Consider the following 18,166-nt stretch of genomic DNA (forward strand, 5'->3'; position numbering starts at 1 on the left):
AACTATCTTTAATTAGCAATTAGTCAAAGTCCTGGGAAAAGTTAGGCCTTTTCACTTAAAGAGAAGGCTACCTGATGTGATTTCAGCATGGAGCCCTGTACGTTGGAGGTGAATGCTGCCACTCTTCCTAGGAACTGCCATATAGCTGGATCAGACTGGGCTATACAACTGAATGAAAGTATTCATTAAGTTATTTGAATGCCAAATTAGAGTGTTCAGTTCTTATAAAAGTGCCAAAGGATGCATGTTTATCTGGAAATTAGTCTCCTTCCTAAACTGTCCCCCATCTTCTAAACGGTGCAAGGCATTGCAAGTTACGCTTTTGTATCTTTGGCCTTAGCCTTCAGAGTTTCGGACTAACAGTCACAGACACAAAATATGCTGCCACTGTTGCTTCAGCCCACGTCTAAAGAGGGAATTTTAGGGTCTTGCTCACATGCTAAAATCTGCTGTCTTTCAGTGGAGACAGTATTACATATCTGTATTCCTCTGCAATTTCTCATCTCTCAACTTTCTCAACTCTCATCTTTCTCAACTTTTTTGACTGGTAGAATTTTCTTAAAATAAAAGCTTCAGTGGAAGAAAAAACCCAGAGGTCAAAAAATCTTAAGAGGCTTTGAAGACTGAACTTTCTAAAAAGCTGTATAGAATCTCTAGTGTTCTGAATATGTTCATTTTGGTCTTAATGGTCTTAAGTCTTCAAGGTTTTCTCATTCTGTATCGTCTTAGGTGAATGTGGGAATTACTGAATTTTCATTTCTCTGTAACTGGAAGTATGAAATTCTTGAAACACATCAGAACACCCTGCTTTTCTTGTAAATGGCTTGGCAGGATGAAGAACTACTGTCACAGGAGGAATTGCCTTCTGCTTCATGTAGGAAAGGTCTCTCGCTGAGGGATATGTCTCTTAGCCTGGAATTGATTTTTGTCATCGCTAGTATTTCTTGTATCCAGATTTGCGCTCTTGGGTTTCTCTTCACTACACTGCAGCCAGTGGCAGACTTACCCGGAGAGAAATTCAGGAAGTTTGCAGAGGTTGCTCTTTGTCATTTTAGTAAGGTTCACAAACTGCAGTTCCTCTTAGTGCTTGAACTCAGACCTGGGCATTGCTACTGTAAACTGACCTGCTGTTTAATTACTTGGCGACGGCACCGACAGAAATACTTGCCTTTTTGTACGTGTAATTTCATTGGGGATTCCTGCTACCATTTTGTCTCATTTTTCTTGGATTTGTTAGTTTTGTTTCCTTCTGTCATTTGCATGAAGTCACTGTTTGAAGGCAGAAATAGTCTCCATAATAATTGACAATAATGGTTGAAATCCCAGTGGAACAGTATTTCTGCAAGAGGGTATTTTCAGTAGAAATACTATGTTGAGTTTTGAAAGGATCATTCAGTATATTTCAAGTAGTCTGCTGCTTTCTTTGGTCTCAGTGTTACAAATGGACTGAAATGACAAGAAAGTCACAGTGAAAGAGAACAACTTCAGGCTTGCATAATAGTGTTAAACTCGAGTACAACGGACATGTATTTTCAGAATTCTTTATGATCTGTGTTACAAAAAGAAAGTTTTCTGCACAAAAAGACAGAAAATGGAAATGTTCTGATGTTTATGGAAAGATCTCATGTGGAAGCTTATTTTGTGTTAACCCTCATATTAGTATTGATTATTTAGTGGAGATCTGCTTTGTATTAGTGGGCAGAGTGGTGTTCCCTATGGTATTATGTTAAGTAAAAATCCTGTTGTTAAGGAAAACAGTGTGAGGCAAATGAAATTCAGAGGGAGGCTAACATAAGGTATTTTCCTCTTGGCTTTTTTTGTGCCCAGTAATGGTGGAGAACCTTAAGGAACATCTTCAGCCCTGTGGAAGATGCTATACATTCTGATGTTTGCCTTATTTAAGGAAATATTCTTAAGAATGTGCTGGCATTGCAGCTTTTGCTACAGGTATTTGAGATTCAGAGTATGTGAGGAAAAGAAAGTTTAATATTCCAAATGGATGCATGAGAACCATTCCTTTTGGAGGAAAGGTGTTATAGTAGGACATTGTCTGTAGCCCACAAGTGCTGTTTTTCTGTTTTGGTTCACATTACATGGACTGTTTATATGTATTTTTATGTCTGCTTTTGGATTCTATACTTCAGCTAGTTTCATCCTGTACAAAAAGGACAACAAACCCCAACAACAACTATTGGAACAATGAATTATTTTTTACAAAATGCAGTTTTCCAAGGCTGGGTGAGCATAAGTATGAGAAATGAAAAGCAAATAGTGCTTTTTTTTTTTTCTCCTTAAGTTTGAAGTTTACAGATTAAGTGATGAATTTCTGCTGCTTACCTATATTAAAGGGAGATACTTTCAGATGTCATATGGGAAAGGAAGTATGTCCTTGAAAAGGAACGTGTTGTCCAGCTATTTCTTTTTGCTTGCTTTTTAATTTTGATGTGTAAGAAAGCTTTTTGTGTATTAGCGTTTTAACAGCAGTTTAAAAGAACAATCAGAAATAAATCTCTTTGTGTACAGAAAAAGCCGGTCTGAAGTGTAATCAAAAGCTTTCTGTTGCCTCTTGGCAGCAGCATATTGCTTTACTTCTCTGGGTCACAAATGTGCCAGACCCTTGCTTTCTTTAACTCTTCAAATGCATATTTTAAAAAATCATCTATGTAAAAACAAACTGCAGTCGTTTTAGCTTTGTTTACAGCACTGAGAAACTGTTGATTACGGTAGATGACAATCTACAGATAATGTTACATAAATAAAAAAACTTTTTTTAAAGTCAACGAAGGCAGCCTCCAGTTTGATGGGTTTTAAGGTTTGTGCCTGCAGAAGGGGGTGGTCTTAGACTCCCTGTGTGAAACCTGGTTTATGGGTATGTGCAACGTGAGTGTTCTCTGAAGATCACAGAAGAGCAAATGTCTTGGGGCGGCTTTGTGAGCAGTGGGAGTGTCGCGCAGATCTGGATCAGCCTGTTGTGCCGGCATAGGTGGACCCTTAAATCTGTCAGCAGAAGGGCTGTCATGGGTGTTTAAATATAAACACGGGCAAGTTGGCCAGGTGAGTTTCTTGCTGGTGGAAATGATTTAAGTTTAGTAGAATAAGGAAATGCTTGCCTGTGTGTTAAACATAACTGCCTTTCTGCACGGCTGTTCAGAGGAGAGCTATGGAGAGCCCTGAGGGATTGTGCATTTCCAGCCTTCCTCAGGTTCGGGACTTGTTGCTGTCTTTGGAGGATCTTGTTGCAGCTTGACCCCTCTATTGCACTGCCACCCAGGGGGTGAGTCCTCCAGACCTGGCTTGGAAAAATGACTGCCGCCTCTTCCCACCCTTATTTTATTAGAGGAAAGTAAATTGCAGACTGAGCAGACTTCAAACAAAAGTGCTCGTCTGTCCCTGCCTGTTCATCTTTCTGTTGAAATGTGTGGCCAGGCAACTGTAGTGGTGTTAGGATGGTTAATAATGCTTGTAATAATCCATTAATTCTTTTTCCAAAGAGTCAAGGTTGTTTATCAAATACCCCTTCTAGAGCTCAGGAAAAGTCAGGGGGTTTTGCCTCCTTCTGCTGCTTTAATATCCAGCCTTTTTTTGATCTGTGCATCAGCTTCTGATATGCCACTGCAGGCTGTTCTTAGATCAGGTTTCTTGGTGTACTGTTGACTTTATCTTGTTTACCGGATCACATTTCTGTTGCCACAGGCTGTGTGATCACAGACTCCCCGCAGCTTTTTAACAATTAGTAATTGAGCAGGAAGTGTGTGTTCATGACAATAGCCTTTTGATTTTGGTTTTTACAATCGCAGTGTTTCGCGCAGAGCCGAGGCGGGGGAGGCACTTCTCCCATGCACGCTTCTGACAGAGAGGTCTGTCGTTGCAGCCACTTGGCTATTTGTCAGCAGTTCTCAGACATCCCTCTCGCGCAGGTTGCTTGGCAACCCGGGCCAGAGCCACCGCAGCGGCCGGTGCGTTTCCACCAGCAGGTTGCTGGATGATTTATCGGCAGCGCTGCCAGTGTGGTGAACCCAAGAGGCAGGGCTGGACCTTTTGACAGGAACCGACATGAAACGTGAAGGCAAGAGAGCGGCTGGCTGGCTTGGGAGCATTACCTGGGGATGTGCAGTGAAAGCACCTAGAGCATAGTTAGTGCAAAAATAAAGGCTTCTCGTTTAAACATAATTGGGGTTTTTGTTGTTGTTTTGTTTTCTTTCTCATCTAGGCTCTCGCACAGAAACAGGTACAATGCAGAAGGAGAATCAAAGCTTTGCATACTGCTTTGCGTGAACCTGAAATCTCTCTCTGTATAAAAAAATAGCTCTGTTCAAATACTGGCGGTAAATCAAAACTGGGGTTAGCACATAAGGTTAGCAGCACCCTGGCAGCTTAGATTCTGGGGTGAAGGAATAATTGAATTCTCCCCCCAGCTTTGGAAATGTCTCAGAGCCGTTGTGTCACCTTTGATATCATGTTGCCTTTCATACAGACTTTTGCATCGATCCCTGACATTAAACAGAGAAGGGAAAGAAAGAGCAGCTTTATAAAATGGCATTTAGGTAGTAGTTCATGCTGTGGTCAAATGTAGAACTCTGACCTCCCCTTCAATAAGCTGAGCTGAAGGGAACTTGGAAAACCTTTAGGTACACAGCCCAGTTGAAGTTTCTTCTGCTAGCTCATGCGTCCTTTTTCCAGAATAGTGGTGATGCAGGATTGGCAATACTTGGAAATCATGCCAACAAAAGCATTTTCGTGTACTTCCAAGAAGGCAAAGAGGAGAAAAAGGATGGTGAATCCACTTTGACCTCTTGAATGGCAGTATAAATACTTTATTGAAAATTCTAAATAAATGTGTTTAACTAGTAATCCTGCTCTGCATGCAATCTCATTTAGCCAACTGTGTATGCAAATGTGCTATTAATGTGTTTGCATCCAGCATAAATACACAAATCTAATCTGTTTATATATGTAATTTACACACAGCTGTGCTCATGCTCACTTAATACCAATATTTTCAGCAAGCAAGAGGTATCATGGGAGATCAATTGTTCAAAACAAAAGCTAACAGTGCAGCACCATGGTAGGGGGTTCATTATCATTTCAGGATCTTTTGGCATTCCCTTGAGGGAGTCGGCTTAATGACTTTCTGTCTGTGTATGTGGCTATGGATATATGGAACACAGACTAGTGGATGTTGTGTGCCTCTGTACATTTGTAGAATGCTTTGCTGTTGAATCCCTTACAGTTTGAGGTAGGGTTTAATTTTTCAGGAAGACAAAGCGATCCGGTTGGGAGGGAATGCTAATTGTTTAGTATCATTAAGCCTTCCAGCTGATACATTTCGTGTCAGTTTGTTTATAGAGGATACTTGATCTTACAGGCATATGGCTTAAGAAGTGTAAGATTTTTATCACATGTAGATGACCAGCAGTGCACTTTGAAGAGGTGCTTTGAATATCCAGTGAGAACGTGAATGCCTTTTAGCACAGATTGGTATCTGAGGAATATCATTAAAAATATTTTTTGTTTTTCCATATCTTTGAGTAAGAGCACTTGGTCGAAAAGAACTCTATTTTCAAAATACCACAAAAGTTAGAAGACAATTTTGTCTTGATACAGTAGAATTATTTCATTAAAAAGAATTGACAAGACAAACGGACTGGTATCTATTAAAAGAAAGCAGAGTTGGGTTTTAGTATGTATTTTGAACCTAGGTCACAATCTGCTGAATGAAGCAGCAAATTGAGTAGGTGTATTTTGGGGGTAAAGGGATGCTTTGAACTGAAAAAGAAGTATCTATACACACACTCATATACATATATATGATAATTCTCTTTTAGTCTTCCTCTACAAAATGATCACCTGCATACGTGCCTTATCTCTTGGGCTGGAAGTCTGGAAACAAGTTTGTGGCACAATTTAAGAAACATTTAGCTGTTGTGAAAGGGGACAGTGGAAAAAACAAACGAGCAAAACCAAAAAACCAACTTGTCTCAAAATAGGTTGCTTAAAAATTTGTAGTTGGTAATTAAGCAGCAAGAACTGGCATTGCAGGAGTTGGCTGGCACTTAGCTACTACTGTTCATGCTTCACTGTCACAATTGGTGCAGCATACAACACACCAAGTACAGTGAAGGATCTTTACTTGCCGAGTCCACAATTTTGTGCAAGCCAAACAGATAGTGAAAGAGCTCGTATAGTGTCGGTGGTCATCAGAGCACAGATGTTCTGCTACAACAGAGGTCTCTTGCAACAGAGATTTGTAGGAAGTGATTGCAGACATCTTCAAGTGGTTGCCAGATGGTGTGAACGATTTCTTATACCTTTGCATGGTTGTGTTAGAGAAAAGTATAACATTCTTCAAATCATGACCTGTGCTTCAGTGGAGGCTCTTCAGGAGGAGACTCTCAATTGCAAGCTGGTGACAGCCCTACTCCCTTCAGGAGCAGAAAAGTGCTGTGGTTAGAGGTGGGACAGCAGTAAACTTAACCCAAGAGCATCTGAGGTGTGGTAGGCTAAAGGCAGTAACACTGAGGGAGCAGTGAGAGTGTAGATATTGCTGTAAAGATGTACTACTTCTGCTTGCTCATCGCTGATGTCTGTGGAACACTGTGCAGAGACATTCAGGGAAGGGTTATGGTGACTTCCTGTTATACAAGTTTGCCAGCTAGGTGATTTTTTGCAAGCTTGCTGTTAACTGATGTAACCTGCAACAGCGCAGGTATCTACACTAAGGGTAAAATAGGTTGTTACTTTAAAAATACATTTAAAAAACATTAAGCAGCATTACGGTAGTGACAGGAAACAATAAAATGAGGTTGAAGCATATCCTGTTCTCCCAGCAGCAGGGCATGTTAGAGGAACATAGCAGAGGTCTGAATGAAGATTTCTCTTGGTGGTTCCAAAGGTTTTAGGTGAGCTTTGTTGACTCATCATGCTTGTTCCTCACTGTATGTGCTACCATTGTACCCTAGATTATTCTGTTACCTGGGCCCAGTCCTTGTTCATGGCAAGTTGCTCTGAGGAGGCGCGTTCTTAGGTGAAGAAATCTCTGCGGAACCTCTCCCATCTGCCCTCTCCTGTACCCCTAGAAAAGGGTCTTTCCTCTCTTCTGCAGCTTTCTCTTCTCTTGAGCTGGCAATTTGTGTGTCTTAAAATGGTGTTGTGGAAGTCTTTGATTATCCTGTTCTCTCTCAGACCAGGCAGAACATCTGTGCCTCTCACCAGCTCCTTGTCCATAGAGCTTCTCCTTCCTGGCCTCAGTGTCAGAAAGTGTTCTCCCGCAGCTTTAACTAAGCTGCCGGTCCCCAGTTAGGGCTGTTTGAGAAGGCAGGACTGAGAGAAAGCCTGCGACGTAAGGCTGGAAGTGGATGATGCATGGGAAGGGCGTGCCAAACTGACTGCAGCTCCTGGTCCCGGACACGGTCCCTTCTCCAGTCGCAGCCCTAGCTAGCGCAGTGGCTTAGGGCAGTTGGACTTCTGGGTAAGACGGTTCAGGGAACAAAGCAGCTTGTGGAAACAGTTAAGTAGGCATGCTGTGTGTCTGCAGCGGTTAGGTGGATTCTGAGAACAGCTTGGATGTGTGTGACAGGTGCATTTTCATTAACTTTACCTCCTTTTGCCCTTCATGGTATTACTTACTGAGCAGTATAGACGTAGCCCTGTCTGTTATTGAGCATAGAGAATTCCTTTCAGGTAATGATACAGTAAATACTAGCATCATTTTCTGCTACAGCCAGGTATAGTTTGGTGGGAAAAAAAATTGTGAATAACAGAAGTTATGTTTTTGTAAGCAGTACTTGACATCTTTAAATTAAATTGTGCCATCTGAAGGAAACTATCAGGATTCTTCTGTTTCTAGAGGCCAGTATATATCACTTAACATTATCCACAAATGCCTTTATTTGCAATGTATACACATAAGTGAAGTATAACATTAAAACTCAGCCAAGCTTATAATAACATGTACTCTGTGCACTGAAATTGTCTGCATGCTAAAAAATTGTTTGGGGCAATATATAAATGTGCTGCATATTTAACAGAAGTTTTGCAGATAAAAACAGATTTATCTTTTCCAAACGCTGCCATAATTTTTTGTCTTGTGAAATTTAATAAAAAGGCGTTTATGCATTTAGTGTTTATTTGCTGTTAACTATTAAAACCCTGTAAATTTTCCTATCATATTTAGTCTAAAACTCAAAACAGCATACTAAATATGGAAATGGTGACAACTTCAATTGGCGTCTGCCTAGAAAACCTTGGACCTTTCAAAACATGCATTGTACCTATTGCTTTTGTGATAGCAACATCTTCCATTTTTATATGCTTGTAATTAAGGAAAAGGCTGAGAGAAGAACTTGATGTTCTCGGACATGGTCTAAAGAGGGCAATTTATTTTTTAGAAAAATTGAAAGGGGGGGGGGGGGGAAGTCCTAGAGGGGGAATTTCCTGGACTGAGAAAGAACAGAAAAGGCTCAGTGTTTGTAAATATATTGCAGTTCAACATGCTCTTCACTAATTAGCCAGGTGTAAGTCACGGGAAGGGAATGAACTAGAACACATAGATTTTCTTAGAGAAAATACATTTGATCTAAACCTGATGGAAGCATCGCTTCAGAAGAGACACGTTAGTAGCAGTTATGAATTTACAGCTTTATCAGAGTTGTCTTGCCTTTCAGCCCATGACGTTTCAGTTTGAAATTCTTAAACTGATAAACAGGTTGGTTTTGTACTGGATGTTCTTCTTGCATGCTTTTAGAAACAGTTTTATTTTAGATCTCTGCAGTAAAAACTAAAACTGAACTGGGAACCTTAGTTCACAGTTGAAACCTGGGGTGCTGAATTTCGGCATGCAGCAGCAAATATCTCCTGCTAAGCTATAATCTCTTGATAATAGAAACCCTGACGCATAACCTTAACTACAGCTTTGCAATGGCATTATCATCACATTGATAAACATGCCATCTGAGCTTTGTTAGTCAGAACATGATGGCTTTGTGTATCTTGTCATGGTATTTGTTTCTTGGGATAAAATATGGGACCTGCAAGTAACATATATGCAAACATTAACATGCTTGTTCCTTGTTCTTCCTTTGTTATTTATAGCTCCCTGTTTACACATCATAGCAGGATACTGCAATGTCTAATACATTTCATTGGGGAAGCTCAAATTATAAAATGGTGTTAGGAGATCTTGTGTTGTGGCTGGTCAATAGCCATGGTAACAACTTTGTAAAATATAACTGTGTGGTCTGTCAACACTGGCTGACCTAGCAAAGCACGGGATTTCCTAATGCTGCTTCACAGCAATAATTATCCATCTTTTTTTTTTTTTTATATTGTGTTACAGTTTATCTTCATTGAACAGTACAAAGAATAATGCTGACAGAATTCTGTCATGAGTAACATTTTAAGTAAACTTTTAAGTGGTAAAATTGAAATGTTTCTCTTAAAAATCCAAATTATGTACTTTTAAAAATTAAATCATTGCGCTCTAGAGCCATTTCGACTTTCTATCAAAGCTTTTTTCATGCATCTGTAGGTTTAAGCCTCACTGTTCTACCAGCCCTGTATTGTAAGACTATTTTAATTCAGCAGCTGTCATTTTCAGATGCTTTCTATGGGTAGTGCAGCATCTCTTGCACTGTTAAAATGCAGACATGCATTTGTTAAAATGCAGACATAGAATTTGTTGCATGTCGTTTGTGCAGAGGGGGGAAAATTTAAAACTGTGTTTTGCAGTCTGTTTTATGAGATGCTGAAGAGCGACAGGTCACTTCTGATTTGGTGTGGAACTATTCTTTTTAGATTTAAAAACATTTCAAGGCCTCTGTTGTGCTTGACTTGGAGAAGAAAAGCAGCCATTCTTGCTGCAGGCTAAGGGAGAACTGAACATGATGCCTGAATTAATGGAAGATGAGAATAGGAAGGAAAAATCTGAGTAAGAAAATGTTTTAAAAACCCCACCTTGATCACTTTGTTATTTCTGTCTAGATTTCTGAAACTAATTTTTGTGCTTCGTTGTTCTTTGTTTATTAAGAACTGGTGCTCTCTTGCCTTTCAGTAGAGGCACAGAACTATTTTACAGTTGGATATCTTGCGCTGCCTCAGTGACCTAGTGGTAATTCTGTGTGACACCAATAAAGGTGATGGCATAATTGGCCAAAATTTCAGAATGCCAGAAGGATATAATACATATTTAGGAATTTGGAACAGCATTTCAAGCTCCCTCTAATTCTCTTACTCAAATAAGGGTATATGCTAGGCTTACATTCTCAGCAGGGATTTGTGACATCTCCCGAGTTCAAAGGAAAACAGTTTGTCATAGGCTTTTTTGATACAGAGTTGAACCACAACACAAAACAAATGTAAAATAGTTTGGTTAAAAGGAATCTTAAAAAAGAAATAAAATGGTCCCCTGAGAATTCAGATACACCATAGCAAATCTTTGGCAAAATGAGGGATAGGGAATCGGGGCTTTTCATTTTATGTGGTAGATCAGATTGTGCTCTCGTATTTCCCTGTGTGTTTTCATTTGTGGCTGGAGCGTTCCGGCTCTGGTTTCTTCTTATTCCCCTACAGCTTTTTATGTTGCCTTCTTGTTATATATGCTCTGTTAACTAATGCTGCAAAAGCATTGTACCTCTGATACAGTACATGAGGCAGTGGTGTCAACGCCAGGAACTGAGCTGCATCGTTTAGAATCCAAATTCCTTTTGGATTGTCTGTTTTCCAATGTTTGTTGATGTAGTTGATTTTTATTCGTTGTGATAAGCTGCAGACAGGAATTCTGTTGCTCTTTGGGATGTTGGGAGTGGTATGAGGGCAGGTTTGGTTTGGCTGGTTTCTGCTGCCATCTTTTCTTGCCCAGAAGCACAGGACAGAAGGGGTCTGCATGGGGTGCCTGAGGAGTGGTGGGCCTCCCCCTCACTGTAATGAAAATTTAGTGTCATTCACATGCTAAAAAGTACAAGGTGTGCATGTTAGCGACCACTTACACCTTGTAGGCACTCTTGATACCTTGCTCTGTAGTTACTTTTGTGACTTCTGCCTGTGAATGCAGGGCTGGTATGTTGCCATGAATAAAATCTTCCTTGTTCAGGAGCCCAAGCACCCCTGTTACTCAAACTGTGCTGCTTTAAAAGGAGCAGGTGGGTATGAGCAAATCATACACTGGAGGGGACTGTAATCTCAAAAGATACACAACTGGTGGTTAATTCTTGTCTCTGCACCCCCAGGCGTATTCTTGGCGAGCCCTAGCAGTCTTGCTGGTTTTGAGGGTTAGGTAAGGTTAGAATCTTGTGGGAGCATATCTGCAAAATAATATGCATGAGGTTCCAAAGAGACTGCTCACTTGTATTCAGGATTGTGGTGGGAGCTCATGAGGTTTACAGACCACTATTTTAGTAGTGAATTACCCTTTCTGTGATTCTTTGCCCACAATATGGAAGCCTCTAATCGCCTGCCCACTTCCTTCAAGTAGGTGTTTGCAAGAAGATGTGGTCCAAATGCATTGAGCCAACTTGAGGTGTATTTCTTTTTAGGGAATTTTTAATTCTCATATGTGTCCCTCGGAATGTGAAGGCCCAGGTACGGGTGGTCTTTTGCAGGCAGCATCTAGTCTTTGCTAGAGTGCGTACCTGCATGCATCGTGTGGGAAGGGAAGGCCTCGGCCGAGCCCTGCCGCAGGGAGCGCCCTGTTCCGCGCGGGCGGGGCTGGCCCCGGGCTGCCGGCGGAGGGGCTGGCCCGGCGCAGGAGGAAGAGGGGGGGGAACGAGCGTTGCTTGCGGCTGAAGGCTGGGAGGGGGTGTTGCAGAGGGGAGCTGAGTGCAAGGGGCAGCTGAAGGGTGCGGCCGCTGAAATACAGCAACTGCCAGGGGCGCGACGCGCCACCCCGCTGCAGAGCCCCCCCCCCCCCCCCCGCTGCAGAGCCCCCCCCCCCCCCCCCCCCGCTGCAGAGCCCCCCCCCGCGGGTCGGCGGGCGCTAACGCGGCCGCTCGTTGCGCGGGCCCCTTCCTCGGGGGCTCGGGGCCCGCCGCTCGGGGCCGGGGGGGCCGGCAATCCAGGCCGCCTTTTGCGGCGCGCCCCGCGGGTGCCGCGCCGCCCAGCCCCGCCGCGATCACATGCTGGGCGGCTGCCGCCTCCCGCCTGCCCGCCCGGCCCTGCTCGGCTCGGCTCGCCGCGGCGCGGCTCCGCTCGCCTGGCCGCCCTCGCTGCAGCGGCGCCCGTCCGCCATCGCCCGCCCTGCGCCTGCAACACCGCCGCGGCTGCGTCCCGCCGAGCGCTGCCCCGGCCCCCGGCCGGCCGCAGAGCGGGAAGTGGCGAGCGGCCGCGAAGCGCAGCGAGCCGCGGCGGGGGAGCGACGGCGGCCCCGCTTCTCGGCCGCGGAAGCTTCCTTGGCTGTTCCTCCGACCGCCGGGGAGGGCGAGCCCGGGGTCTGGCGCCTGCGAGAGCTCCTCGGCCCCTGCGCCGCCGCCGCGGGGGAATCACTTTTCCCCCCTGAAAGCAGCGTTGCGTATTTTCCTGCGCCTGCTGTTCTTAGTTGAAAAATAGACTTCAGAAGAGACGTGCAGCGGAACACCCCTGTCCTTCTGGAAAGAACTGACTGTGGTACTGACTTTTTTTAAGCTGGAAATGTTGGAAGTTTGAACGTGGAAGGGAATGTGGTTTGAATTTTTCGGTATCTTTTCAAAGCCTTTTTTCTCTGCCTGTTTTCAGTTGCTGTGTAGGTATACGGTTTCTTCTACCGACAGACTTTAAGCTAAGAACGTTGTTTGGCTGTTGTGCTGCTTAACAAGATCTTTTTTTTTTTCCCCTCCCTTCTGCTGACACATACTGTTTTTTTTTTTTGTGTTTTTTTCTTTTTTTTTTTTTTTCTTACATCACAGAAACGTTTTATTAAGGGGCTGAGGCAGTACGGCAAGAACTTCTTCAGGATCCGAAAGGAGTTGCTTCCGAATAAGGAGACTGTAAGTACATTCGGACTTTATGTAATTTGCCTTTTCTCTTGCTGCTTCAGTGTTTGATCTTACGAAACTATTTCTTTCTCGTCCTGAAATGAATTCTCTTCAGGTAAATGGAAAAGAAATCCACAGCTAGAGAAGGTAGCTGTAATTTTTAGCGCAGTTTTTAGGTCTTAGTGAGTGAAAGATGTTACATAAAATAGTTGTCGTTACTGGACGGAGTCACTAAGGTTGAAGTGGTATTTATGGAGATCAAATCTAATTTTAAATTCTGACATTATGACGGAATAATACATTTATGTCACCCAGTTGGGCTCATATGGCACTGGGTAATTAAAGAGAGCCTAAACCAAAACAAAACCTAATTGTATCTGGAAGACTGAGGTATGTGCCTGCTCCTATGGCCTGCAGAATTCAGTTGTTGTGTTTAACTCTTCGCATTCCTGAAGCATGTTCAGCAAGCATGTAACTTCAGTTTCTGGATTGATCTCTGGTTTATTACTGTACTGAACTTCATAAAGCTTACATAACTGTCATTCTGTTGAAAATCCTGGCAAGTGCTTAGAAAGAAGATGGACAGGGAGGAGTGGTTGATTCCTTCAAAGGGAAGAGGATTTGGGAAGCCTTGGGAATCTGGTTACTTTTCCATTAGTCCTAATTGCCAAGCTTCTCTAGAAGCTTCGGTTTCTGTTCTGCAGGTGTCATTTAATTGCTGGTAGGGTGGTTTTGGAAAGCGGTTTTCATATTTGTTCTGAACTTAGAAGGGAGCTAACTCACTGAAAATCAAGTTGGGCTGTTTTCTGGCCGTGTTTTAGTGATCTGCAAAATACTTATTTAAGGCATAACTGGTTGTTTAGACTCTTGTGTGTGTGGAATTTGGGTGGTCAGTGGGGCAGGGCATTACTGTAAAAATACTTTAAAACCCGTCACTCACTGTAGAATGTTTCTCTTCTCTTTGGAAATGTTCTTGTGAGACAATATTGTGATAACCACAATATTTTGGTGGTAAATAGTAACACCATGTAAGCCAGATAGAAAGTGGAGGATGAAACGCTTCCTCAAATACCTCAGTCAGTGTGTATATTCACTGATTCTGTTGAGAAAGATGGGGAAACTTAATTACAAATCAAGTGTAGGTAGACTTTGCTTCAGTATTTGGTTGGATGTTGAGGCATGAAGGCCCAGCGTTGGAAGGATGATAGCTTAGGAGGAATGCTGAAATAGTATGCTTCATAGAAATATCTAATAAAGTCAGAACATGGTCAGCTTAAATAGTCCTTTCCTCTTCTCTTTAGACTATCTGCTAGCGACGTGTTTAGAACAAATAGGTGTTTAACTTCAGAAATTAATTCTGTTGACTTAAGGTCACTGAGAGGCAAAAGTAGTCTTCTGAAGTTTGAATTAACAGCAAGTGAAATACACTTGTAAAGATAAAATGTCTCTTTGTGATAGACACAAACAGTTTGCAAGGGAAGGGAAGAGAAAAACTAAAGAACTGAGAGTTGGGGGGCAGATGTCCGACCCTGTTTGTACTACCTGACTTCTATATTTGAACTTGGATGTCAGGCTAAAGGCTTTTTGTAATAGTCTTCCACCTTTGCAAGTGGTCTGAAACTTTATGTAAGCTAGCATTTTTCCAGTGTTATGTTTTTATTTCATTAGGTCTACATTTTAAGTGTAGAGAAGACTAAACGTTGAGCAACTGGAAGCAGAGTGGTGATGGTTTTGAGCAGGCTTTTTTAGCCTCTAGTGGTAACTGATCTACAAACAACCTTTGACCTGCAATGGATTGTTTAATCTCTGTTTCGTATTTTTTGCCCACAGGTCTCACTTCTGCTTTCTTCTAATTCCCAGTGTTTTCCAGACAAAATTTACAGCAGTTTTGCTCTTGTAAGACATGCTGAATAAAGACTGCAGTAAATAATATTTGACTATCCAATTTGGCTTTTCTTCTTAAAGTGGAACAATGAATAATGTGAATTACAAGGCTGTGGAATTAATTTGTATTTTTTTGTCACCAAGATAATATCAGATACTTTGCCTGCCATTTATCTGTTGCACTGTTAAGTAACTCGAGCAAATCTAGAAACGCTGGAAAAAAAGGCCTTATTTGCCTCTTCAACCACCGTATTAACATGAAGTGAAACTCAAAAAATGGATGCAAAAGCAATGCAACAACTCCCAAGTTTTGCAAAAGCTACTTGAAAAGGAGTTGGGGGCATTCTTGAAGTGACTCGCCCTAAATGGAAACCAGGCGACAGGTCATGCATCCTGTACGTTTCTAATTTATTGGAGTTCACTGTACTGAAGCCTGAGGGGAGGGGAGCCAAGGTTTTTTTCCTCTCTGCAAAACCCACTTAAAAGTTAAATCTCCTTACTATCATGCTTCTTGTATAATGCACGCCTTTCCTAGATGCTTGCTCTGTTTATAGTAGGCGAGAGCTCTTCCTAGTATTGCCTTAAGCCCTGTGGTTGGAACATTACTGCAATAGTAGAAGATAAGTAATGTGATAGAAGTATAAAATTATTGTAGAGACGAGGCCTGTTTTGTGTTAAATCAAGCTGAGGCTGCCGTACAGGAAATCAGAATATAGAGGTGAATATGACATTGTATTTCTTCTATAATATTGGAAGGTATGAAGTGGCCATGGTGAGAGATGAGAATTGGGTTGCGCTGTACTAAGTTTTCACAAGGATGTTAAGGAATGCCCTATTGGAGTTGTGCCTTTTTGCTTTTTTTTTTGTTACATAGTTAATATACAGTATCTTTTGAGAAAACCCTGTGTTTGTCAATGTTTGTGTTCATTAGTTTAACGTAGTTTTTCAACATATTTTTAATTGCTTCTTCTAAATGAATAACCAGTAAGAAAAAAAATCTCTATGAAGGAAAATATTTACTGCGTATTAAAGCTGTATGATTCTTTAGGTCTTCGCTCTTCTGGTTTATTTCAAAGATGATGTCCGAGAGGGGCTCCCAGCGGGCGTGAGCGTAAATAGCTGTAGTATTCCCTTCAAGCTTCTGTAAGCAAGAGACACAGGAACTGAAATCAGCTCTTATCTGAGCATGCCCTCTACTGCAGTGGGAACGCTGAAATGGATCAAGGAAAGCCAGTAGTTTTAAGGCGGGATCAGTAAGTGGTAACCTTCTGATACTCCAGAGAAAAAGTGCCTCCCTGTAGATAAGCTTCAGTAAAACTTGTGAAACTTCCTTGGGTTTCCATTGAACTCTGTCTTAAATACACCTTCTCTGTTGCAATGAATCTTTCTTCCTTTTCCCTTCCTCCTGAATGGTTTTCTCTTGGTTATAGCTGTAGTGGAGTGGGTACTGTTAAGTGCCCTGCTCTGCTTCCATTCATGCTTAGCAGCACTCTTCATTCTTCTACGTGGTAAGTAGAGAAGTAAATTTGGAGGCACCTAGGTGACACGAACAGTTTCTGTTAATAAATTTTCGTGTAAATTCATACGTTGTGAGAATGCAGGGTACACAGCTGGTAACAAGTTTACTTAAGTATCTGATTTGCATGTGATTTGTAAGTATTTGAATTATATGTGATTTTTTTTTTTTCTTCCCCACCCCTACTTTGGGATAATTTGCTAAAACTCTGTGATAATACGGGGTTTCCAAATTGTTTAAAATTCTCCTGCTCTGAATTCTTTAGGTGATTACACTGAGCTACTTGAATTGGAGAGTTTTAGAAGCACCAGCATTGTGATGGGCCTGATATAAATGTACTTAAATGCCTACAAGGTTGGGGACTGACTGACTGTGTTCTTGTATTTAGCTTGACTCCGTGTTAGTGGCAAGCAGAAGGTAAACAAATGTGGAATGAATGTGAGCTTGTGCTGAGCGGTAATGTTCAGTCAGAGCAGGAGGGCACTGCCAAGTCGTGCTTGGAGTGAGCTGCTCAGATTTAGAGCTGGGTCTTGCCTTGTGCAGGTCACTCAGAAACACTAATCTAAGCTGCTGTGCAGTTTCAGTTTGCCTGAACTATTTAAGGCCGTGGTCCAAGAAGAAACGGGTTTGTTTTCCTCTGGCTGGAGTTCCTGCCGCCTGCTTCATGTCAGGTGTGTTGCCTGACCAGCGGAACTCAAGACATCTGATGCTGGTTAGTTACCCACTAGAAATGGGGCGGGATCTATATGATTGCCCCACTGGCAGCCTTACATAGGTTTAAGAACAATATCATGTTATTTCATTAGGTGTCCATGGCATATGCTGCAATTGAATTGAGGTTTTGGATACACTGTGTCTTCCATGGAAATAAGCACCCAAGTATTTGTGACCTCTTCTACCTATTCTTAAAACTAGGGAGGTCATGTATCTGAATGGTTTGAACTTCTTAAAATGCCTCCTTCTGCATTCCGCACGGAAGGTCTATGATACAGGGATTGTGACCATGGTCTAATTAATTTGCTTGTCTGGTTTTTTTTCTGGCACGCTGAAGCTCCGTAGTGAGCCTTGCAGCTGCTTGCTTAGTGAGAAGTCTAAAAAGAGGACAGTAAATCTTTGTGGAAGCATGCAGACTTTGGTCTAATTTTGTTCTGAATTTCCCTGTTGAGCACATAGGTATCTTTGATGTGTGATTTTTGGTTTGGCTGGTTAGCAAGAGATGCCGGAGTGCAATCAAAAGGTCTTGCCTCTGGGTGGATGCTTCTGTATTTAGCTTTAAAACACAGTGTAAACAGAAGTCATGAATATCAGCGGTTCCCCTTAGATGAAAATACCTGCAGCGTGCTCTATGTATGTGCATAAGAATGAAATCTGCATCGCTTTCTTCTTTGGGAAAAATAGTCTCTGTTCTGATAGCAAAATATTTCTCTCTAAAGTAAATGCTGTTGGGACTCACCTCGGAGACTAAATAAGCTGTGCTCTGTTAATGTTAGGAGGCAAAATGAGTGTAGTGTGATCTTTCAGCATAAGCTTCTGTTTAACTTTAGATTGAGGTTTAGATAAACAATTTTATTCTTGCCTCATTAATGCTTAATCTTGCATTACATAATATACAATATTGGCTTCCTGAGTAGCTATTAAATATAGTGCAGATGTGTAGTAGCTGAAAGGTCACTGCAGTTACCATATGTGCTGGCTGGCAAGGTGTTTGTCCTCTCTGAGGACAAACTCTGTACTATTCATGTCAACAAACAGCCTGAGTACTATTTGTGCAGAATTCTTACGAGCATATGAAAGATGAAGATTCTCCCTCAACATAATTGTCAAA

General features: G+C 42.0%; 1 protein-coding gene across 8 annotated transcripts in view; it reads left to right on the top strand.

Annotated features, from left to right (window-relative positions):
- The window catches only part of RERE (arginine-glutamic acid dipeptide repeats), a 254,406-nt gene that overhangs the window by 187,071 nt on the left and 49,169 nt on the right, over positions 1 to 18,166 (top strand). For 7 of the 8 annotated variants that reach the window (XM_055705121.1, XM_055705123.1, XM_055705116.1 and 4 more), the window contains one exon: positions 12,873 to 12,953. The exons of the other annotated variant lie outside the window; for it this stretch is intronic. In XM_055705121.1, coding sequence (XP_055561096.1) covers positions 12,873 to 12,953 — 81 coding nt within the window. The remainder of the gene's footprint in view (positions 1 to 12,872; positions 12,954 to 18,166) is intronic. 8 annotated transcript variants of the gene reach the window in all.

The sequence above is a fragment of the Falco cherrug genome, chromosome 3, assembly GCF_023634085.1.
Source record: "Falco cherrug isolate bFalChe1 chromosome 3, bFalChe1.pri, whole genome shotgun sequence".
Lineage (NCBI taxonomy): Eukaryota > Metazoa > Chordata > Aves > Falconiformes > Falconidae > Falco > Falco cherrug.